Raw genomic sequence first — 22769 nt, 5'->3', positions numbered from 1 at the left:
GGGCGTCCAGGTGGGGCCCCGCTAGCGGGGCCCCACCTGGACGCCCAGCTCCCTGCGATACTGAGCCAGCCTGCCCAGCTCCTCGTGGCCCTGCTGGAAATGGGTAGCCTGGGCCTCCACCAGACGCAACACCTGGGCAACAAGTGGGCAGGGGGCAGAGCTGACAGGGGACCCTTCTGTCTTTCCCTCTTCCCTCCTGCCCCCCATCAGCAGGCTCCTCTCCACCCCGCCTTCACCACCACTGCAACTCACAAATTCCATGATGTCAAACTTCCTCTTGTCCTCAATCACGTTGATCTGAGGGCCCCCAAAAGACCTCAGGTCAGTCTTGAAAACACAGCGCCCCCTCCCACTGCACACAGGGTCCTCTCCAGCCTCGAGGGGCCAGAGGCCCTGGGATTGGTGGGGAGGAACAGGTCGGGGCGGGCACCTGCAGTGCATAATCCAGGGCTCGCCCCTGGTACCCGGCCCGCGCAGTCTTCAAGGCAGCTCCAGCCTCTTCGGCCTCCTGCGCCCGGCGCCTGGGGACCTCCGCGTTGTGGATGAGAGCAGCCTCCAGGCTCTCGGCCCCCCTCCAGAAATCCCGGCGAGCTTCTCGGAAACCCCGGAGACCCCTGTGGTGGAGGGGTAATGCAGAACCAGATACCCCCACCTGCCCCCGCAGAGAAGTCCCAGGAGGAGGCCCACGCATGGCCTTCCAGTCGGGACTCCAAGGGCATGCGGGGATGGGGGGCAGCAGTCGGGCCACCAGAAACCCCCAACACCTCACAGCTCCTCCGTTCCGGGGGGCCCCCATAGGGGACGGGAAGAGGGACAGAGGACTGGTTCCCCTCCCAACTCACTCCTTGACCAGGGTTTGGATTTGCTGTTGCAGCATGTGTTGGGTGGCATCTAGAAGCTCCTGGGGGGGGGGGGGGGGGGGGGAGCAGAAATGGGCAGGTGAAGGTCAGGCCACAGACAGCCCTGCTCCCCATCACCAGTCCCGCCTGCTCCCCCTTACCGCGTGGCTGTCCAGCTTGTGGTTGAGGCTCTCGGTGAATTTGTCCAGACACTCCTGGGCACGGAGAGGCAGAGCGAGAGTACCAGGCGTGGGCCAGCCGGGCCCGCCGCCCCTGCACCCAGCCTGCCAGGCCTGTCTCAGGCCACAGCCCCAGGCCTGCTCCCACCTGGAGACCCCAGGCCGACCCTCCCCTTCCAGAGGATCCCTGCCTTCCAGAGCCCAGCCCACTCTACATACCGCCATCATGGGCTCTGGTGGACCCAGGCGGGCCAGGTCACAAATGCCAGCAACGAAGGTGCGGCCAGCAGCAAGGTAATGGCGCCCGCTTTCCAGGAGGCCGTTCCCCAGCTTGAGGAGCTAAGAAGCAACGGGGCAACGGGGAGTTATGCTGTGCACCACGTACGTGCCCGCACCCCCACACTGGTCCCCCGCTCTCCCTTCCGCAGGGCTGTGCCCCTCCTTCCCAGCCTCGCCTTCCCTTCTCTGCAGCCCAGCTGGGCGCGCCCGGTTTCTAACACACACCTGCTGCTTTCTCATCTCTGCGTCTTTGCTCCCACTGCTCTGTGCCCGGCAGAAAATCCCTCCCGACCTCTCTCCAAAGCCCGGGTCAGCTTCCCCTCCCAAACGCCCCAACTGCCTGGATCCAGCGCTCCCCGGACACCCCATCCTCGTGCAGTCTGGCTCTCAGCACGAATGCGCCACCCGGCTGGTGGTAGGTTAGACACTGCTTCCCTGTCTGGAGTCGTCCCAAGCATCCCCCTCACAAAGATCACTTAGCCATCTGGCCACAGGGCCAGGGCAAAGATGGCACATTAGGGTGCTCTGGGGGCCCGTTCCGTCTGGCCCGAGGAGGGTCCCTCTGGAAGAGCCAGGAACCGAAATGAGGTCTCCTGACCTCGGGCCCTAGTTTGGGAACCGCTGCCCCTGAGGCGACACCACTTGGCTCTGGCCTGGGTCAACAGCGGGAAGTTGTATGGGGAAATCCTGGGGTAGCAGGGGCCCAGAAAGCTGGGGCCGTGCATCGTCAGTGAACTTCTGTCGAACTGAAAGACACTTTCGAGGGCTGGTGAAGGCCGCAGGACACTAGAGCTGGACTTGAAGGTGGCCGACAGGGTCAGTAATGGTCAGGAAACCGGCCACGATCCAGCCTCATCAGATGTCCCCACGAGCTGTCTGTAATCACGCACAAGGACCCAGACGCTCACAACTTCACTGGGTGCAGCTGGGGCCCTGAGTGTCTGGTTTTTTTCCCTACCCACCACCCTTTCCCCATATGTGAGCTTTCTTAAGACGGAACTAGGGATAGGGGCGCCCGGGTGGCTTAGTCGTTAAGTGTCTGCCTTCGGCTCAGGTCATGATCCCGGGGTCCTGGGATCGAGTCCCGCATCGGGCTCCCTGCTCAGGAGGAAACCTGCTTCTCCCTCTCCCACTCCCCCTGCTTGTGTTCCCTCTCTCGCTGTCTCTCTCTCTGTCAAATAAATATATAAAATCTTAAAAAAAAAAAAAATGGAACTAGGGATAAACTGGTCCATCCATGCAACGGAATAGCACTCAGCAATGCAAGGGAACGGACTATCCACGTAGGAATTGCTCATACGGATACGTAACAACCTGAACAGATGTCAAGGGCATATTCTGAGAGAAGGAAAAGAAAGAGCCAATCTTGAGAGCTCACATACTGTACGGTTTCACTTATATAACATTCTAGAAATGACAAAAGTCTGGAGAAGAACAGATGAGTGCTTGCCACGGGTTAGAGAAGTCAGGGGAGGGTATCAGGATAAAGCGTCGCACAGAAGAGTTACTTGGGGTGATAGAGGAGTTTTGTGCCTTTTTTTTCTTTTTCTTTCTTTTTTTTTTTTTGAGAGAGTGCGTGCATGAGTGGTGGAGGGGCAGAGGGAGAGGGAGAGAGAGAATCCCAAGCAGACTCTACACTCAGCGTAGAGGTAGACACAGGGCTCGATCTCACAACCCTGAGATCATGACCTGAGCCAAAATCAAGAGTTGGACACTTAGTTGATTGAGCCACCCAGGCACCCCAGGATTTTTGTGTTTTGAATGTGATGCTGGTTACAAGAAGCTATGCATGTGATTAAGTGCCATTGAATTATATACAAAGACTTTCTGAAAAAAAGAGTACAGTCGACCTTGAACATGGGTTTGAACTGCGCTGGTCTGCTTCTTGGCGGACATTTTTTCGATAAATACAGTACAGTACTGTACTGTATATAAATGTATTTTTTTCCTTACGATTGTTTTCAAAATTTTATTATTTTTTTAAGTAAGCTCTACATCCAACATGTGGCTTTTTTTTTTTTTTTTAAGATTTTATTTATTTGAGAGAGAGAGAGAGAACACAAGTGGGGGTGGGGAGGAGGAGCAGAAGGAGAAGCAGACTCCCCTCTGAGCAGGGAGCCCACCATGGGGCTTGATCCTGGGACCCTGACATCATGACCTGAGCTGAAGGCAGACGCTTCACTGACTGAGCCACCCAGGCGCCCCTCCCAACACGTGGCTTGAATTCACGACCGGGAGGCAAGAGTTGCGTGTTCTACTGACTGACCCAGCCCGGTGTCCCTCTTACGATTTTCTTTCTTGTACGAACAGTATATAATATATATACCACACGAAATACGTGTTCATCGGCTGTTTACGTTATTGGTCAATGGTGGGCTATCAGTAAAGTTTCGGGGGAGTCAGGAATTACATGTAAATTTTCAACAGTATGGAGGGTCAGTGCCGCTAACCCTCACGTTGTTCAAAGTTCAACTGTATATGCAAAACAAATAAAATCCAAGTAAGTTCTGCACACGGTTCGTTGCATTGTGCCAACATCAATTTCCTGGTTTTGGTAATGTACTAGCATATATAAGAGGCCACCGCTGGGGGAAGCTGGGTGATGGGTGTGTGGGACCTCCCTGCACCATCTTTGCAACTTCTCACAAGTCTGTAATTAACTCAAAATAAAAAGGCTTAGGAGTGCCTGGGTGGCTCAGTCACTTAAATGTCCAATTCTTGATTTCGGCTTAGGTCATGATCTCAGGGTTGAGGGATCGAGTCCCATGTTGTGGGGGGCAGAGAGGAGAGGGACCATGCTCAGCGGGGAGCCTGTTTGAGATTCTCTCTCCCTCTCCCCTGCTTGCACGTGCTCTCTCTGTTTGTAAAATAAGTAAATCTTTAGAAAGAAATTTGGGGCGCCTGGGTGGCTCCGTTGTTAAGCGTCTGCCTTCGGCTCAGGTCATGGTCCCAGGGTCCTGGGATAGAGCCCCGCATCGGGCTCTCTGCTCGGCGGGAAGCCTGCCAAATAAATCTCTGCCAAATAAATAAAATCTTTAAAAAAAGGGGCACCTGGGTGGCTCAGTTGGTTAAGCGACTGCCTTCGGCTCAGGTCATGATCCTGGAGTCCCTGGATCGAGTCCCACATCGGGCTCCCTGCTCGGCGGGGAGCCTGCTTCTCCCTCTGACCCTCCTCCCTCTCACGCTCTCTCTCTATCATTCTCTCTCTCTCTCTCAAATAAATAAACAAAAATCTTTAAAAAAAAATAAAAAGAAATTTAAAAAATAAAAAAGTTCATATAAAAAATATGTATCTATTAATTGGTCGTCTGCTAACTTTCAGACTTGGTATAGGCCCTGGGCATTGAGCAAAAACAGAACATGAAAGTTCTTCATGGCACTTAGGTTCTAGCGGGGGAAAAACAAACAACAAAAATTGGCAAGTGTGACAGACACACTCTCAGGTGACCCTGGACGGTCCCCTCCCTTGCATCACCCCTCCTCCCCAGCGTAAGACACGTGACTTGATCCTACCCAACAGAATACGGCCAAGGCCACAAGACGGTGCTCCCACGATCAGCAGGACATGCCATGGGGCAGAGGGGACAGCCACACGGCTCCTGTAGCCGCGTTTCGATGTAAATTGATGCCATGTTGGCAGGACTCGCTAGAAAGACCCTCCTGCGGGCCCTGAAGAAGCAAGCCGCCATGAAGTAAGCTGCCCAGGGCCACACGGCAGGGGACCGTGGGCAGCCGTGAGCAGGTGGGGGTCTCAGTGCTGCCACAGCAAGGAGCTGGAGAGTCTGCCAATGCCCCCACGAGCTTGGAGGGGAGCCCTGAGCCTCAGGTGGGACTGCAACCCCTGAGCCCGTGAGCAGAGGACCAGCGGGGCAGCGCCCGCCTCCTGAGCCTCACGCACTGCTAACAGGCGTGTGCTGGGTTCAGTCACTATGTTTGCAGTAACTCCTTAGACGGCAGCAGAACGCGAATGCGGCAAATAAAGACATCCCACGTGAGAGTGGGGTGAACGCTACAGAGAAAAATCAAGCCGAGGGGGGGCAGGGAGTGTGCACATTTTATGAAGAGCGGCCAGGGAGGGCCTTCCTGTCTCGGGTTTAAGTGTCTCACTGGTTTATCTCCCCAAGGCCGTCTGTGGGCTCCCTGGGGGCGGAACCGTCTTGCTGTCCCTGGAGGCCCAGGGCCCAGCGTAAGGCTGGGCTCATAGCTGACCCAGGAAGCCCACAGGGAGTCTGGTCTTCCAAGACTCTGTGCTCCTTGAGGGTACGGAGCCCCCACTTCCTTCTCTTAGCCCTCAGAGTATTCACCCCACACGGTGGCATTCAACAACTCCTGGAACTCATTCGGGGTCTCCAATGTTCTCCCTGGCCCTGCCCCTCTCATCTTAATGCCATCCTGGGTCACCTCTCCATGTCACCTTTTCCAGCCGGGTCTCCAGCTCCGACACCTCGGCTTCCACCAGCTCGATGGAGGCTCTGGGAAAAGAGGGATGGGGTCACAGGAACAGAGCTTGGGTCTATCCAGTCCACCCACCCCAGGAGGGTCGGGGTTGGGGGTAGCGGGTAAGGGGACAGATAGCAAAAGCGGATGGGTGAAGAGGACCTGACCACCCACCCTCTTCTCTCCCTCCCTCTGCTAGTAGGGCCCAGGCCCGAGCAGGAAGGGTAAAAGGAGGGTGGATGTGGTCAGGGCAGGAAGTTGCTAACCGCCCCAGCAGGTGCTGGGGGAGGGGCAGGGGTCCCCAGGAGCGGGAGAAGGGAGTGTCAACTGGGGGGGGCGGGGGGGGTGAGAGGGGCTGCAGCGGCCCCCTCTGCCGGGAAAGGGGGTGGAGAGCATCAGAGCCTGGGGTTGCATCACAGAGGTGCTGGCCCATAAGCTTGATCTTGCCCCTTTGTGAACTTACTCCCCGGGAGGACATCTGGCCTGGGGAAGGTAGTATGTTGCGTGCGTGCTGTGTGCGTGTGTGTGTTGGAGCGGGGGGTCGGACCTCACACCCTGTGCCCCCCAGACCTGTGCACACTTACCGGAAGCGGGGTGAGTCCTTGAGACACTCCTCGAAATCCAGCTTGATGGTCATCTCAGCTTGTCTGTCTCGGGGCCAGACGGGGGCGGGGGTGCGGATGGAGGTGCTCCCTGCCCCAGGAGGGGTTGATGAGGAGGAGGAGGGGGTCCTCTCCCGGGGAAGAGCCTGGGGGGGGCTCGATTCCTTCCCGAAGGGTAAGGGGTGTCCCAGGAGGAGCTCTCACCCCACACTTGCTGGCAGTGCTGGGAGGCGCAGAGGCGGGGCCAGGCCCAGAAGCCACAGCCCCTCCCACTGAGACTCAGCGGTCCCCTTCCTCCTGGGAGCCCTAGTCCCTCTGCTTCTTTCTCCTTTGGGGGCGGGGGAGTGGCAGATACAGGCTCAAGTCCTGATTCTGTCTCTCAGAGATTATGGGACCCTGGGCAAGCTCACGGATTCCTCAGGTACTTCATCTGGAAGGTGGGCATGATGACGGCCCCCACCTCCAGGGTTGGAAGAATGAAAGATGCTACTGGTACATTTAGGGTTGGTGGAGCCACGCCAGTCACTGTCACCTGCTGCAGCCGGGCCTTCTGGGCCTCGGAGGGCCCTTGCTGAGTCCAGTCCCCCAGACTGCTCCAAGCTTTCTTCTCTGCTCTGCCCGCTGTGGTTTCCTGTGTGCAGAGGTCCCTCCCTCCTCCCCGTCCTCGGTGACTGAGCAGGCCCATCCTCCGCCAACGATTCAGAGCACCCAGACTCCTGCACTTCTCTTTATTGCCCACCTCGAGGGCGATGAGGGCTGGGAGAGGCTGGTCCCCACCCCATCCCCAGCTGGCTACATTTTCCATTGTCTGCTTCCCTCTTCTTGAGTCCATCGAAGCCACAGAGTTTTGTCTGGAGGAAGAAAGGACTGGGTCACTGGCTTTCTTCTAACAGGTGGGAGATCTGGCCCATGTCCCCCTGAAACTCCCTAGAACCTACCCACTCAGGCCCTCTCCCTCCCTGGCCAGCGCAGGCAGCCCCTCGCCCCTCGCCCCTGCCCAGGCTCACGTCTGCATTGGTTTTGGTGTGGGGAGTGTGGGCTGCTTCCAGGTTCCTTCTCCAAGCTTTCTGGGCCTCGCCAGTTGAGCCCTTTGGATACCCGCCACTGATACCAGCCCGACTCTGCTCTGTCTCTGGAGGACAGGGCAGCACCTGGAGTGGGGTGGGTGGCAGAGAGGAATCAGGGAGGAGGCGTGGGGCCAGAGGGTGGTCCCAAGCTGGAGGGGGTCCCAGCCCCTTCTGAGCCTCCCCGGTTCCTCTCTGTACAATAAGGGCCTTGCACACCAGGATGCTTGGGGCCGCTCTTGGCATCTGTTGGTGATCTACCCTGGTATGCAAAGAAGGGGGGTTGGGGGGATGGGAGCTGGCCAAGAGCCACAGAGCCAGCCATTGCGGCCTGGTGCCCTCACCAGGCTGCGATGTTGTCCCTGCCAAGGACTCTTCGGGGGTCCGGGGATCCTGGACGGGGCTTTCTGTGTGGTCCAGCAGACGGACTTCAGTGCTTATGGGATTCTCAATCACCCAGTTAAAATTTGCAGAGGCTGGAAGGATCAGGGGATCAAGGTTGGGGCACCCATCATTCTGCTGGTTGTCAGCACCCCCTGCCCCAGGCTGACCCAGCCCAGCTCTCACTGTCCTGCTGCTCAGGCTCATCTTCTGTGTCCTCCTCGAGCTCCGGGTGGGGAGAGCACCTGAGGTACCTTCCTTTGCTGTAATACTCCTTGCGTTGCAGATCAATCTCCTGGTCCGACACGATGGTGGCTGAAGGTGGGGACCGATTTCTGAAGACAGGGGAATCTGAAGAGTCACCCCAATCACTCTGAGTCTTACAGCCACCTAGGGCATCCAGGATCCCCAGGTGTCCATAATGGCCCCCCCAGCACAGGGGAGAAGCTCAGGCCCTGGGTTCTCATCTCCATTCTATGCCCTCCTCCATGTTGGGAAACCCCAATGACCTCTCCATCCCCCACGCCTCTCTTGGGCTTCCTGAGGACAGTTGTGTTGAGGACCCCACCCCAGCTGCCCTCTGTCTTCCCTGGGCTCACCTCCCATTGCCCCCCCCCCCCCCAAGCACCATGGCTAACCCTTGATTTCTGGGATGTGGTTCCTGGTCACCAGGCCAATCTCATCTTTGACTCCTCTGGCCAGTCCTCCCGTCCAGCCTCTCTCCATGGGCCTGGGCTCTGGGTCCAGCATCGTGCCCCGACTGCCACGGCCCATACTGGTGCTGGCCTCGTTGTTGTGCTTGTTATTACTGAAGGGAAGATTTCTCTGAGCTTTGAGGAACTTCCCTTCATCATAGTGTGACTTTCGGTGCTTGTCAAAATCACTGGAGTCTGTGGGCCATTGTAAGAGCTTGGCTTTCCCACCAGGCTGCTGCCGAGGGTTCACTCTGCCTCCCCTTTCCACTCAGCCCCCACCCCTCATCTCACGTGTCTTGGAAAAGCTGTCTGAAGACCCCAAGCTTCTGTTATCGCTGTACTGCAGGACCTTGGGGTAGAAATTATCCATTGTTGCAAACCTGAAGAGGAGGGAGACTAGTTGGGGGCGCCAAAGGGGAGAGGACAAGGGGGCCAGGTGGTAGATGGGGCCTAGCTGGCTGACTCCCCCACCTTGGCCTTGGTCAGTCCTGATGGGAATTGAAGTACCTCCCATTTTGGTGGCCAAGAAGCAGAACAGGCTCTGACCCCAGGGTTGGAGGAAGGAAGAGGCCCCAGATCCCTACTGATCTCTGGCAGGCCTCTCACCTTTCCGCCAGTGCCTGGGGAGTTACTGAGCGAGAAGATGCCCCAGGCGGGTCCTCGTCCCTGTCCTGCAGCCTGCATCGGAGGGAGGGAGCAGTGCTGAGAGCTGAGGGCAGCAGGCAGTATCCGGGCCCTGAGACCGCTCTGCCTCCCCCCACCCCCTTTGAATACGGAGGGGTCTGGGCTGAGGGCTCAGCACCTGTGGTAGGGAGTGCTGGGCTCATCCACCTTCATAAATCCATAATCCTTGCCAGCGGGGTGGTAGGTGGCCAGGATATTCATTTCATCCCACCGCTGGGACTTCTTCCTGGAGTAGGGGGAAGGACACAGGAAAGGGGGAGGAAACCTCCCAGCGACCTCCTCGTGGCAGCCCTCCCTCATTCTTTCAGTCACTCAAAACCTTTTTCTGGTACCCACTCGTCGTGTCAGGGGGAGAGGAGCCTGAGGATGGGGGTTGCACCTAACGATTATCACGCACTGTGGAACCAGCATTTACCTGGTACCTGCTGCTCTCCCCAAGGCCTGGGACCTCAGATTTCCCACGCAATTGCCCTCAGCCGCTCACACTTCACAGTTCTTAGGACTCCACCCCTTTCCCCTAGCTCCGCCCCCGTCAGTGTCCGGAACCCCTCCCTCCCCGCTCCGCGCCGGGTCCCTGCTGAGCTGGACTCCTTACTTCTCTGCCCTTGGGGATTTCTGCATCAAGATGGAGGTGCTGGTTTTTAGGATGCTGCGGGGCCGGTCCTCACAAGGTTTGTGGGAGTGCAAGAGAGTTGACTCGGAGCGCGGTGGACTGCATTCCGAGTTGAACACCCCAGAACACCCGGACCGGGGCCGGCAGGTCCCGCATACACTGGTTCCAGGGAAGGGGGCATTTAATCCGTCAGGGTATGTGCCGGACCCAGCGCTGAGGTCCGCAACCCTCGCAGGGTGCTGGTAGGGCCCGGAACCGAGGACTGCTGCCCCCCCGGAGGGTCGGCTATAACCAGGACAGCAAGTTACGACTCCCCCGGAGTGCAGGGAGGTCCCAGAACCGTGAAACAGGACGACACCGGAGGGCGGCCCGGCGTGTGCCTCGACTCCTCCGATTCCTCCTGGCACACCCTTGGCTGCCCCTCCCGGGGATTCCCCACTGAGGCCGCCAGCAGCCCCCGGAGCCTCCTGCTTTTCCATGGCCCCACCCGGGGGCCACTCTCAGCTGCCCCGCCCCGCCTCCTGGCGGCACATAGCCCCGCCCCGAAGCCCCGCCCCCACCGCGGCGGGCTGGGGGCGCTCGGGCGGAGGCCCGGGTCCCCTTCCGCTCCGCTCCCTAGAGCCGCGGCCCCGGAATCAAGCTTTATATAGGGACCTCGGGCTAGGGGCCCCTCCGGTCGCCCCTCCCTTTCTGTCCCACCCAAAGGCCAGCTTTCTTTGTCTCCGAGATTTGTTCCCGCCCTTCTTCCCCATCACCGCCCTCATCCGAGTTATCCAATCACAACCAGGGGCCCTGGTCACGGGGCGAGAAGCCCCGTTTGTGACGTCACAGTCCTCCCACCTCGGCGCGAGCTCGGAGAGTTGGGCTGGGAGCTTGTTCACAGCGCGGGGGTTTTGGGGGGAGACCGTCAGCGCCGTTACTGGAAACCACCTGCCGGGGTTTCACTGGGTCTCTATCCGTGGCTTTAAGATTTAAGGGTTTGTCTGGATTGGAGTTCAAGGTGGGCTTATTTAGAAATATCGCGAGCCCTTTTATCCCATCCCCCCACCCCCAAAAGTCGGCCCGCTTTGCCTCTCACGAGAGGTGTGATACAAAGTGGAGGGGTTGCGACAGTGTCGCGAAACATAGCCGATCTCGGTGGTGCGCAGGGCAGAGGTTTTCATTTATAGAGCTACCGGCTCCCGTCTCTGAATCCTACGGACGCCGCTCACCCGGCTCCAAAGCGTGCGAGCTCGAAGGGAAGACCCCCCCTCTTGCCGTAAAGCGAACACTTCAAGGTGTCGCCCGCCTCGGCGAGGGCGGGGTCGTCGGTGCGGCTGTCGCAAAGCTGGAAGTGGGGGCCAGCACCCCCTGCGTCGTAAAGATGCCTGCGGCCGTCGTTTCTTCCACTGTCGCAAAAGCTCCCTGCTCAAGTCGGCAAGGCTGTCGGAGCCACTCCGTCACCCCGCCGTGCCGTAAAGCAAGCCTGCCCGACCCCGTCGTCCTTCCGTTCCCACCGTGGTGGTCGTTAGTTCCCTAGCCCGGGATGCTTCATCGCCCGGCAGTGCCGTAAAGCATACCCGGCCCCAGCCCCGAGTCCTACTCCCTCCGGGTGTCTGTGCACCGCGGTTGCCACGGTGCCGCCAAGCGCGGCTGTCGCGCGGTCCCGGTGTCAGCGGCGATGGCGGCGGGGTCGGGTGGGAGTGGGGGCTCTGGGGGAGGCCCCGGGCCGGGGCCGGGTGGGGGTGGGGGCCCCGGCGGGAGCGGCGCAGGGCCGGGGTCCGGCGGGGGTCTGGGCAGCGGCGGGGAGCTGCACCCGCGCACTGGGCGCCTGGTGAGCCTGTCGGCCTGTGGGCGGACGGCGCGGCGGCAGCAGCCGGGCCAAGAGTTTAACCACGGGCTGGTGTTGAGCCGGGAACCCTTGCGCGATGGACGCGTCTTCACCGTCCGCATCGACCGCAAGGTGCGGAGCGGGGCCCACGGAACCGAGATGTGGAGGGCGGTGGGAGGGGGCGAGCGGGAGACACGGGGTAGGACATCCAGACTAGCCCACGTCGCCGGCTACCGACAGACCTTCGGGGCACCGGGCGACGGGCAGGAGGGGCGCATGGAGCAGAAACGTTCGCTCGTCGTGACGGGGAGAGGGATGAGGAGAGCTGGAGTTTCCTGCACCCCCAGGAGTCGGGCAGGGTCACGGGGCTGCATCCCCAGGAATGGTTAGGGACAAGATCTCCCGAATCATTTCTGGGAGGATGGAGGGATGTCAGGGATGTGACGGGAGGAGAGGGGAGAACCGGGGAGAGAACCAACTACTGGAGGATGAACTCGGGCGGAAAGATGGGCGAGGAGAGACACTCGCGGAGAGGGAGGTGTGCGTGCTTGGGTGTGATTTGGTGAAGAGACTAGGTGCACGGAGGTGGGATGTGGGAAGAGACGGAATGTGAGCCAGAGCCTGGGAGAGAATCAGGCCACGGGGAGGAGGAGGGTGGTATAGGAGAGCTCTGAACCCCGGGTGGTGCAGGAGTCACAGAGACCCCAGCCTCTCTGGAGTAGCGTTTCACATGTCAGGCGAGAAAAGTCAGAGACGTGGGAAGAAGGGGACACGGTGGTCTGTGTAACGTGGGTTCCTAGTGATGGGAGACCCATGGTGGCCCATCCTGAGCCTTTGTCCACCACCCTTATCACAGGTCAACTCCTGGAGTGGCTCCATTGAGATTGGGGTGACGGCACTGGACCCCAGTGTGCTGGACTTCCCAAGCAGCGCCACAGGGCTGAAGGGGGGCTCATGGGTAGTTTCAGGCTGCTCGGTGTTGAGGGACGGACGTTCTGTGCTGGAGGAGTATGGTCAGGACCTGGACCAGCTTGGTGAAGGGGACCGTGTGGGCGTGGAGCGCACAGTTGCCGGGGAGCTGCGGCTCTGGGTGAATGGGCGGGATTGCGGGGTGGCTGCCACGGGCCTCCCCGCTCGTGTCTGGGCCGTCGTGGACCTTTACGGCAAGTGCACCCAGATCACCGTGCTACCCCCTGAGCCAGGTTTCAGCCCCCCTACTCCCATCCCCACACCTCCCCTTGAGCCCTCTGCGCCCCCCGAAGATGCCGCCTTGACTGAACAGGGGACCTCTGGGGATGAAGGTGAGAACACAGTTAGGGCAGTGGTGGAGGAGTGGGGCGGAGGGAGTGGCTGAAGGCCTGGGTGAGACCAAGAGACAAACAAGGCTGGGTGTGAACAGGGTCACTCAGACCCCCCCCACCCCCCCGAGTCTGTTGAAGGGGAAAGAAGGGGCTAGAGGAGGGGGGTCTCCTGTCTGTGGGCCCTGCAGCAGGGGCTGAACCCTTATTTCCCCTTCCATCCCGCCCGGTCCCCAGCCTTCATGGTGTCCCCAGCGCAGGCCCGGCCGGAGACGTTTCCTAACAGCCTTGAGTCGCATAATGGTGAGGGCTTTCGGGAGGCTTTGGGGAGTGGGAAGTGAGGTGGACGAGGCGAGGGGAGGGGCCTCAGGAGAGGGCTAGGGGGAGAGTGGCAAGCCTGAGGGTGTAGAACCTCATTCCAGCTTCCCCCCCCCCCGTCCTGCTGCCGTAGACTTTGCCAGCATGGAGCTCTCCGAGGTGGTGGGCAACGCCATCCTGTCTGCCTACAACGGGGGGCTCCTAAATGTGAACCTGAGCTCCCCGCCGGCAGGGGAAGGACTGGGGTCTGGCGGTGCTGCCACCTCGCCCGTCCTCACTTCCAACGATGCCCTGCTCTTTCACGAGAAGTGCGGGACGCTCATCAAACTCAGCAACAACAATAAGACCGCCGAGCGCCGCCGGCCCCTGGATGAATTCAACAATGGGGTTGTCATGACCAACCGCCCGCTCCGGGACAATGAGATGTTTGAGGTGTGCAAGCTCCCGGGCGCTGGCTGGCCCCTCACCCTCCGGGAACCAAAGACGGGGCTCCATCCTTGACGGTGGAAGGGTGGGGCCCAGGGAACAGCCGGGGGTCCTTTCTCGGCCTTTACACGTCCCGCCTCCCCCTTCTGCTGTCGCTCCCCCCCAAGATCCGCATCGACAAGCTTGTGGACAAGTGGTCGGGCTCCATTGAGATTGGTGTCACCACGCACAACCCCAACAACCTGGAGTACCCAGCCACCATGACCAACCTGCAGTCAGGTACCAGCCCCTGGCTGGGTGGAGGCACCTTCCTAAGGCGAGGGAGGCCTGGGCCCTAGTCAGGTGTCTACCTACCCCCAGGCACCATCATGATGAGCGGCTGCGGGATCCTGACCAACGGCAAGGGCACTCGCCGGGAGTACTGTGAATTCAGTCTGGACGAGCTGCAGGTGAGGGGGCCGGGGCGCAAGAGTTGGGGCCGCTGTCCGGGGCAGCCCCGTCACCCCGCATCCCTGCCCGGGCACCACGCTCTCCGCTGCGACCTAGAGCAAGGCCTCTGCTCTCTCGCCTGAAGGTTCCTTCTGAGAAGGCAGGGTTGTCCGATAGTTAGGCTCTCAGGTTTTGGAGTCAGAGGGTCACTTTCTCTTACTGTGTGGCCGTGTGGGGTCGTGACCAGAGGCAAGCAGGTCGCTCGTTGTGTCTGGTAGGTGGTATTTTTTTTTTCCTTTTTTTTTTTTCTAACGTCTGAACTCAGCCTGTTAGTATTTTATGAACTGCTTGGAGAGGTGGGTAACGGGATGTTTGTAAGGGGGCTTCACGCCGTGACTGATTTGCCGCGAGCGTTCGGGGGCTCGAGACTCCGGCGCCTTTGGGGCTGTTCCCCAGCGGCCTGGGCTGGTGGGAAGGCTTTAGAACCCCTCTGTTCTCAGGGGCCCCAGGGCAAGCCTGGAGCCTGATGGGGGGATGGATTCCGGATCTTTGTTTTTCTGCTTTGGCTAGGAAGGCGACCACATTGGTCTCACGAGGAAGTCCAACTCTGCCCTCCACTTCTTCATTAACGGCATCGACCAGGGTAAGGGGACGCCCAGCGCGGGCTGCTGGGTCAGGGCTTTCGGGAGTGGGGGGTCTGTACCTCCTTGTCCTGCCTGTCTCTGATGCTGGTCTCCCCACACTTCCCCCCCCAGGCGTGGCCACCCCACTGACACCCCCAGTGGTGTACGGTGTGGTGGACTTGTACGGCATGGCGGTGAAGGTGACCATCGTGCACAATAACAACCACAGTGACCGTCTGCGCCGGAACAACGCCATCCTGCGGGCGCTGTCTCCGGAGGCGGCCCTCCGGCGTGCTAGCCCTGCTGCTCAGGCAGAGCCCGAGCGCCTGCTTTTCCACCCTAACTGCGGGCAGAAGGCAGCTATCACCCACGAGGGACGCACTGCCCTGAGGCCCCAGTATGGCCCACGGGGTGGGGGGAAGCCTGCAGAAGGGGCTCGGATGGGATGGGGGGTGGAGAGCGGGAGGCAGAGGGGTTCTGATCTGGGGAGCTCTGGACAGGAAAGGGGGGAGCCTCGCGGAGAGTGAAGGCAGCGGGTGTCGGGCAGGCATTGCCGGGCGAAGCCTGGCGTGCGCGGAGCGTGTGTTCGCGCCTGAGTCCCCGTTCCCTGTCCTCAGTGCCACTGATGACTTCAACCATGGCGTGGTGCTGAGCAGCAGGGCCCTGCGGGACGGAGAGGTGTTTCAGGTGCGCATCGACAAGATGGTGGACAAGTGGGCCGGCTCCATCGAGATCGGCGTCACCACCCACGACCCTGCCTACCTGCAGCTGCCGTCCACCATGACCAACTTGCGCTCCGGTGAGCTCCCCGGGAGGGCGGGGCCCGGAGAGGTCTGTGCGAGGAGGCTGCGCCCGGAGCCCTGACGCTCGGTCCCCAGCTCTGTCTTCACCGGTCCCGCTTGTGAGGACTCATTCAGGCGCCGAGCGCTGCTGCGTGGACAGGGCTCGTGGGGGGCGGGGACCTGCAGAGATTTCTGCCGGGTCCTGGGAAGAAAGCTGACCGTCAGACAGGGCAGGCTGGGCCGGCGGCTCTGGGGAGGGACGTGGAGACTGCCGCATAACGGAGCGGAGCCCTGGCTCCCGCTCACGTCCTGTTGCTCCCTGTCCCCGTAGGGACCTGGATGATGACTGGGAACGGGGTGATGCACAACGGGACGACCATCTTGGATGAATACGGGCACAACCTGGACCGCCTCAAGGTGGGAGAGCGGGGCTACTGCCGGGGCTGGGTGAGCGGGGGTGGGGGTGGGCAAGGCGGGGCTGCCGTAGGACCAGCCCTCGCGGGAACGCCACCTGACTCCTCACTCCAGCCCCCCTTCTTCCAAGGCAGGGGACACGGTGGGCGTGGTGCGGAGGGAGGACGGGACTCTGCACTTCTTTGTCAACGGGATGACTCAGGGCCCCGCGGCCTGGAATGTGCCCCCGGGCGTCTACGCCGTTGTGGATCTGTACGGCCAGGCAGCCCAGGCCACCATTGTGGACGACGTGGGTGAGGGCCAGGGCCGGGGGTTGGGGCGGCCCGGGGGGGGGGGGGGGGGGAAGAGGGGCCTCGGAGACCACCGGCAGCCTCACGGGTGACGTCCCCTCCCCCAGAGGTGCCCCCAGTGCCCGAGCCGCTCCCTGAAGGGAACAACCAGGTGTCCCCCAGCTCCCCGTCGTCGGGGGCCGGGGGCTCCGACCTGCGCTTCCATCAGCTGCACGGCAGTAACGCTGTCATCACCAACGGGGGCCGCACGGCGCTTCGTCACAACTGCCGCAGCGAGTTCAACGACGCCATCGTCATCTCCAACCGGTCAGTGTGGGCGCGGCCCCCCGCGGCCTCGGTCTCCCGTGCGGGGTCGCCCTGATCGCCGCTGTCGCCGGCAGGGCCCTGCGGGACGGAGAGCTGTTTGAGATCGTCATTCAGAAGATGGTGGACCGCTGGTCAGGCTCCATCGAGGCCGGTGAGGGGCACGGGCAAGCGTGTGCGTGTGCGTGGGGGTGCGTGCCGGGGGGTGCGGGCTGCCTGTTGCTGGGGCCTTGGCTCTCACCTACCCCTGCTTCCTAGGGGTGACCGCTATTCGGCCGGAGGACCTCGAGTTCCCCAACACCATGACGGACATCGACTACGACACGTGGATGCTGAGGTTCGGCTGCCCGCTTGATGGCCGGCCCGGGAGGGCCGCGTGGAGCTGGCCAGGATGAGGGAAGCCGGCCTTGGGGCCTGCCGTGGCCCTGACAGGCCCGAGGGATCTGGCTGCCCCTTCCTCCGATTCTGGGAGGCCCTCCCACGTCACCACGCACCCTCCAGCGTCCTAGCCTCCTCTCCTCTGCGGGCAGCTCCTGCTTTTCCCTGGGGGGATCCCAGAGGCGTAGCAGACAGAACAAGATGGAAGGTTCTGACGAGCAGGGACCGCGCAGAGGCCTGCGTGGGGAGGAGCTGGGAGGCTTACCGGCCCCGCCTGTCGTCCCTCCAGTGGCACGGCCATCATGCAGGACGGGAACACCATGCGCAACAACTACGGCTGCGACCTGGACGCGCTGGGCACGGGCGCGCGCATCGGCATGATGCGCACAGCCAAGGGCGACCTGCACTACTTCATCAACGGCCAGGACCAAGGCGCCGCCTGCTCAGGCTTGCCTCCGGGTAAAGGTGACTGGTCTGTGGCTTTCGGTCTGCCAGCCTCACGCCGGCCCAGCCCGGGCCATCCGGTCTCTGATGTCTTTCTTCTCCACCCAGAGGTGTATGCGGTGGTGGATCTCTACGGCCAGTGTGTCCAGGTGTCCATCACCAATGCCACTGGCCCCATGGACAACAGCCTGGCGACCAGCAACACCGCCACTGAGAAGTCCTTCCCCCTGCACTCCCCAGGTCCAGCTGGCCGTTAGTGTGCTGTGGGCCGAGGGCGGGGGGCAGGGGAGATGTTCAAGGCCAGGGCAGCTGCAGACCGAGGGCAGGAACAAGCCAGGGGCCCGGGTAGGACGCCCCCCAGGAAGGGGGGCGGGGTCCGGGCTGGAGCGTGGGCTGGGCGCCCCCCTGCCACCTGGAGGGTGGGGGTGGGGGGCCGGGCTGTGGGAAGCTGGGCGAGAGGGGCCTTTAGGGCGGCTTCCCGTTTGACCCGAAAGCTCTGCGCCCTGCGCTTTCTGAAGCCCGCGGCCTCAACGCCGCGCCTTCCATGCACCGTGTCCCCGCAGTGGCTGGCGTGGCTCACCGATTCCACAGCACCTGTGGCAAGAACGTGGCCCTGGAGGAGGACGGCACGAGGGCGGTGCGCGCGGCCGGCTACGCGCACGGCCTCGTCTTCAGCACCAAGGAGCTCAGGGCGGAGGAGGTGTTCGAGGTGGGCGCCGGCCCGTCGGCTGCGGGGCCAGGCTGTTGCCCCAGCTCGTGCCCCGCGCCTGTGGCAGCCGCTGTGCTCTCTCGCCCTCAGGTGAAGGTGCAGGAGCTGGACGAGCGGTGGGCGGGCTCCCTCCGGCTGGGGCTGACCACGCTCGCGCCCGGGGAGACGGGGCCCGGCGCAGGCGGGGGCCCCGGGCTGCCTCCCTCCCTCCCAGAGCTCCGGACAAAGACCACCTGGATGGTGTCCAGCTGTGAAGTGAGACGCGACGGGCAGCTCCAGAGGATGAACTATGGCCGGGACCTGGAGAGGCTGGGGGTGAAGCCACGGGCTCCCGGGCCGGGGGTGGGGGGGAGCGGGGGTGCGGGAGACGTGGCCTGAGGCTCTGTGCTCGTGTCCCCTCCGTCCTAGGTGGGGAGCCGTGTGGGCATCCGCCGGGGCGCAGACGACACGATGCACATCCTGGTGGACGGAGAGGACATGGGGCCTGCGGCCACTGGCATCGCCAAGGTAGGTCCGAGACGGTTCTTGGGTTTGGAGAGCGGGCTCGAGGCCTTCCACGGATCTCTGACTCCCGCGCTGTGTGCGCCCCGCAGAACGTGTGGGCCGTGCTGGATCTCTACGGGCCGGTGCGGAGCGTGTCTGTGGTCAGCTCCACGAGGCTGGAGGAGCCGGAGGGCACCCAGCCGCCTTCTCCCAGCTCAGACACTGGGAGCGAGGGCGAGGAAGACGACGAGGGGGAGGAGCGTGGCCTGAGGGTGAGGGGCCGCGGCTGGGCACACGGGGCCTGTGGACGGGCAGTCGGTGGGCCAGTGGACACCAGGGTGCTCTGGGCTTCTCAGATGCCGCCCTGGGTGGGCAGAGGCGTAGACGCAAGCCCTGTGTAAACGCCAGGGGTGGGGGGTGGCTCAGGCCTCGCGTGGGCAACCCCGGCAGCTCTATCTCTCCTCCACACCATGGCCAGAATCAAGTGGCCATTATGCCCACGGCCCTCGAGTTCCTGGAGAACCACGGGAAGAACATTCTCCTGTCCAACGGGAACCGTACGGCTACGCGGGTGGCCAGCTACAATCAGGGCATCGTCGTCATCAACCAACCCCTGGTGCCCCAGCTGCTGGTCCAGGTGGGCCTCACCTCCTCATCCACAGCTCCTCTTACTCAGGGTCATCCAGGGCCAACCTTCCTGGAGAAACCCCAGTCCGAGTAGAGGCAAGCCCCTGGGGTGAGCTTCCCGGGCTTCGGTTCGTACCCCGCGGTGGGATTTGTAGATCGATCGTCAGGAAGGCCCCCCACCTTGGTGACTGGTGAGGGGAGCAGTAGCGAGGAGCTGGGGGACCTGAGAAAGACGCGTGGTCCTACATGGTGCCGAGAGGGCCTGCCGAGGAGGAGGCCTTTTTGCTACACACGGAAAGATTTAGTTCGCCAGGGGAAAGGGGCCCCTGGGGGCAGGAACCCTGAGTCAGGCAACGACAGGACCCAGACTGACGCAGGGAAGCAAACACGTGAATTCGCAGTTTGTGGTCCCTCCAGCCTCAGAAAGGGCAGCATCCCGCCCTGGCCAGGGGCGGGGGTGGAGTGGGGGGCACTGCTGGGTAGTCTCTTCCCAGGGGGCCGTGACTGGGGAGTAGTGGTCACCTTTCCCCCCCAGGTGCGGATCGATTTCCTGAACCGACAGTGGACGTCTTCCCTGGTCCTGGGAGTCCTCACGTGCCCCCCCGAGAGGCTCAACTTCCCTGCTTCCGCCTGCGCCCTCAAGCGGGCGGCCTGGCTGCTACGGGGCCGAGGCATCTTCCACAACGGCCTCAAGGTGGGTGGGGCAGATGGAAGGGACAGGGCCACGACTCAAGTCGGGAGGGGCTGGCCCAAAGGGAGAAGAGGGGCACCCAGCCCTGGTGGTGGGTCACAGGCATCAAGGGGCCCTGTGTGGGTAGACCCTCCAGCTGGTGAGCAAGAGCGCGTCATCGTCTGACTCTCAGGCTTATCACGGCCTTCTGCGTCCTTGCCGCTGAGAATGTGGCCGTGGGGGGAAGGGGGCGAGCGTGGAGGCAAAGCCCGGCACTGACACTGGCAGCAGAGCGAAGGGCGGGCGTGGCCGCTGCCGGTGGGAGTCTGATCTCTGGGAAGACAGTAGGTCTCTCCTCCCAGATCTGTGAGAAGTTTGGGCCAAATCTGGACACATGTCCTGAAGGCACCATCCTGGGCCTGCGGCTAGACAGCTCTGGCGGGCTGCATCTGCACGTCAACGGGATGGACCAGGGCGTGGCCGTGCCGGACGTCCCGCAGCCCTGCCACGCGCTCGTGGACCTTTACGGGCAGTGTGAGCAGGTTAGCCGACGGGAGGCAGGGAGGAGCGGGTCCGCAGGCCCTGGTGGCCGGGTCAGCCTCATCACGCCCTGCCCTGCAGGTGACGATCATGAGTCCTGAACCAGGGGCTACCGGTGGGAAGAGTGCTGGAACCCAGGGGGACATGGAGAAAGCGGACATGGTGGATGGTGAGCCAGCCCCCAGCCCCCAGGGGCCCGGCCCCGCAGCCCCAGCTCCTGTGACCCTGCCCCCCTTCCGCCGTCTCAGGCATCAAGGAGAGCGTGTGCTGGGGCCCGCTGCCTGCTGCCAGCCCTCTCAAGAGCTGCGAGTACCACGCCCTCTGCTCCCGATTCCAAGAACTGCTCTTGCTTCCCGGTGAGTCCTCAGTGCTCCAGAGCCCGCTGCACTCCCTGGACCGGGGCGGGGCTGTGCCCAGAGCCCCGGGGAGCAGCCGGAAGGGGCCGCGTGGTGGAGAGCCACCGCGCCCAGACCGCCCCCCGCTTTCCCGCAGAGGATTATTTCATGCCCCCGCCCAAGCGGAGCATGTGCTACTGTGAGTCTTGCCGGAAGCTTCGAGGGGACGAGGCCCACAGGCGCCGTGGGGAGCCCCCCCGGGAATACGCTCTGCCCTTCGGCTGGTGCAGGTTCAACCTCAGGTACGCAGGGGGCAGGGTGGCACTTCTCCCTTAGCGCGCCTGCCCCCTTGATGGCGGAGGCTCCCCAGAGGGTGCGTGGAAGAAGTGACAGGATTTGTAGACCAGGGGATGGTGTCGGGGAGCCAGCGACCTGGTCCGTCCTAGGGTGAATCCCCGCCTGGAAGCTGGGACGCTGACCAAGAAGTGGCACATGGCGTATCATGGGAGCAACGTGGCGGCCGTCCGGAGGGTGCTGGACCGAGGGGAGCTGGGAGCAGGTACCTCGGCGCAGACAGGCAGGGCCGCGGGGTCCAGGCCCCTGAGGGCGGCCCTGACCCGGCTCTCCCACAGGCACCGCCTCCATCCTCAGCTGCCGGCCCTTGAAAGGCGAGCCCGGGGTGGGGTTTGAGGAGCCTGGCGAGAACTGCGCACCCCCGCGGGAGGGGCAGCCCCCTCCGGCGCTGCTTTCCCCCTCCCTCCTGTATGCTGGGGCCGAGACCCTGGCATCCAAAGTGCAGTGAGTACGCGGGGGGTGGGGGGTGGGGGGCGGGCGGGGGTCTCCGTGGCTTGCCCCCCGCGTTCCCACCGTGACACTCTAGAACGTTTAGCTTTGAAGGTGACTAGTACTGTGGAAATAAAAAGTAGAGCGGGGCGCAGTGGGTCACACGTGCGGCTGGAGCGTGAGGTTGGAGGGTGATCAGGATGGACATCGTGAAGGTTTGAGCAGAGGCCTGGAGAGGGGAGGGCGCGCACGGGCGTCCGGGCAGATGGCAAGGCGGGAGGGCCGCCAGAGCCCGGCCACCCCTGTAAGGCCGGGGTGACCCCGAAGGCCGGCGCCGTCGTGCAGGTAGCAGGGGGAGCAGGGAGCCCGAGTTCCTCATGGCCGGCCTTCTGCTTCTTGCCTGACAGATTCCGGGACCCCAAGTCCCAGCGGACGCACCAGGCCCAGGTGGCGTTCCAGGTGTGCGTGCGCCCCGGCTCCTACACCCCCGGGCCCCCTTCGGCCGCCCTCCGAGAACCTCCCGACCCCCACTTCAGCCCCGCCGAACTCGAGTGGGTAACCAAGGAGAAGGGGGCCACGCTCCTCTATGCCCTGCTGGTGCGGGTGGAGTGAGGGCCGGCCTCTCGACGACAAGCACAGGGGGGCCCCGGCTCAGCCCCCACCCCCCCGCCCGCCCTCCCGCCCCCGGCGGCTCGGCAACCCCAGCCCCAGCGGATGCGCCCGGAGCCCGGGGCCCGCCCGCCGCGCCGCGGGAAGGGGAGCGCGTCTCCGCGGGCACGGCGCACGCCCCCGGCGTGGCAGCCGCAGCCGGACTTCCCGCCGCATCAGGGCCCGGCAGCCCCCTTCATGCACTGACTTGGGGAACATGACCCCCTGGACTCCCTCCCCCGTATCACTTAATTTATTTCCGTTTTCGTTCCTGTTACTGTGAATCCCGAGGAGCCTCCCCGGTCCCGCCGCTTCCCCGGCCGCCGGGCGGAGAGGGGAGGGCGGGCGCGGGGAAGGTGGGCGGCTGTACAGTTGTTACGGACGCGGGTTTCCAAGGAGCCAATAAACGCCGTCCCGGAGCGCACGCCTCGGCCTCTCTCTCGCGCCGCCCCCGACGAGCCCCGGGCCCGCCCAGCCTGGGGGCGCCGGGCGAGCCGACGGGGTTTGGCCGCCCCCGGCACCCGTCGCGGCCGCTTCCGCCCTTCCCTGCGCGCGACCCGCGAGGCCGCCGGCCGCCCCGGCTCCGGAAGTAGTCGGCCCGGCGGCCGGAAGTGACGCGCGGCCGAGGCGCGGAGGAGCCGCGGAGAAAGCGCAGCGAAGGCGGGTAGGGAGGGGGCAGGGGCAGG

General features: G+C 62.8%; 4 protein-coding genes across 5 annotated transcripts in view; 2 read left to right on the top strand and 2 right to left on the bottom strand.

The window, feature by feature from the left end:
- The window catches only part of ACAP1 (ArfGAP with coiled-coil, ankyrin repeat and PH domains 1), a 12269-nt gene extending 5734 nt beyond the window's left edge, over window positions 1–6535 (bottom strand). Inside the window, exons 1-8 of the mRNA XM_021694488.2 lie at window positions 6319–6535; window positions 5712–5769; window positions 1238–1357; window positions 1001–1054; window positions 843–901; window positions 431–614; window positions 253–297; window positions 37–132 (exon numbers count right to left, since the gene is read on the bottom strand). Coding sequence (XP_021550163.1) covers window positions 37–132; window positions 253–297; window positions 431–614; window positions 843–901; window positions 1001–1054; window positions 1238–1357; window positions 5712–5769; window positions 6319–6371 — 669 coding nt within the window. The 5' untranslated portion in view covers window positions 6372–6535. The remainder of the gene's footprint in view (window positions 1–36; window positions 133–252; window positions 298–430; window positions 615–842; window positions 902–1000; window positions 1055–1237; window positions 1358–5711; window positions 5770–6318) is intronic.
- A 472-nt stretch (window positions 6536–7007) lies between these two features.
- On the bottom strand, window positions 7008–8773 carry LOC110584627. The gene is made up of 5 exons (XM_021694743.1): window positions 8420–8773; window positions 7968–8132; window positions 7745–7876; window positions 7344–7487; window positions 7008–7187 (listed from the first exon to the last, which is right to left on the bottom strand). The coding sequence occupies exons 1-5, from the start codon at window positions 8553–8555 to the stop codon at window positions 7129–7131; spliced, it is 636 nt and encodes a 211-aa protein (XP_021550418.1). The 5' UTR covers window positions 8556–8773; the 3' UTR covers window positions 7008–7128.
- A 2660-nt stretch (window positions 8774–11433) lies between these two features.
- On the top strand, window positions 11434–22500 carry NEURL4 (neuralized E3 ubiquitin protein ligase 4). Of its 2 annotated transcripts, none has more exons than XM_044921457.1 (29): window positions 11434–11715; window positions 12440–12884; window positions 13119–13184; window positions 13333–13631; window positions 13793–13904; window positions 13986–14074; window positions 14625–14697; window positions 14810–15074; window positions 15295–15476; window positions 15791–15876; window positions 16004–16166; window positions 16271–16469; window positions 16544–16620; window positions 16725–16803; window positions 17134–17303; window positions 17397–17528; window positions 17852–17997; window positions 18088–18312; window positions 18406–18504; window positions 18591–18750; window positions 18951–19117; window positions 19643–19801; window positions 20140–20319; window positions 20399–20486; window positions 20566–20673; window positions 20810–20954; window positions 21099–21211; window positions 21285–21450; window positions 21843–22500. In XM_044921457.1, the coding sequence occupies exons 1-29, from the start codon at window positions 11434–11436 to the stop codon at window positions 22045–22047; spliced, it is 4680 nt and encodes a 1559-aa protein (XP_044777392.1). In that variant the 3' UTR covers window positions 22048–22500. The 2 variants fall into 2 exon arrangements, with proteins under 2 accessions (XP_044777392.1, XP_044777391.1); XM_044921456.1 differs by having other exon boundaries at window positions 17134–17309.
- The window catches only part of GPS2 (G protein pathway suppressor 2), a 3215-nt gene continuing 2939 nt past the window's right edge, over window positions 22494–22769 (top strand). The window contains exon 1 of the mRNA XM_044921458.1: window positions 22494–22747. The gene's annotated coding sequence lies outside the window, so the exon portion shown is untranslated. The remainder of the gene's footprint in view (window positions 22748–22769) is intronic.

The sequence above is a fragment of the Neomonachus schauinslandi genome, chromosome 15, assembly GCF_002201575.2.
Source record: "Neomonachus schauinslandi chromosome 15, ASM220157v2, whole genome shotgun sequence".
Classification (NCBI taxonomy): Eukaryota; Metazoa; Chordata; class Mammalia; order Carnivora; family Phocidae; genus Neomonachus; species Neomonachus schauinslandi.
The sequence above is the reverse complement of the archived record's forward strand: the minus strand, read 5'-3'. Positions and strand labels throughout refer to the sequence as shown.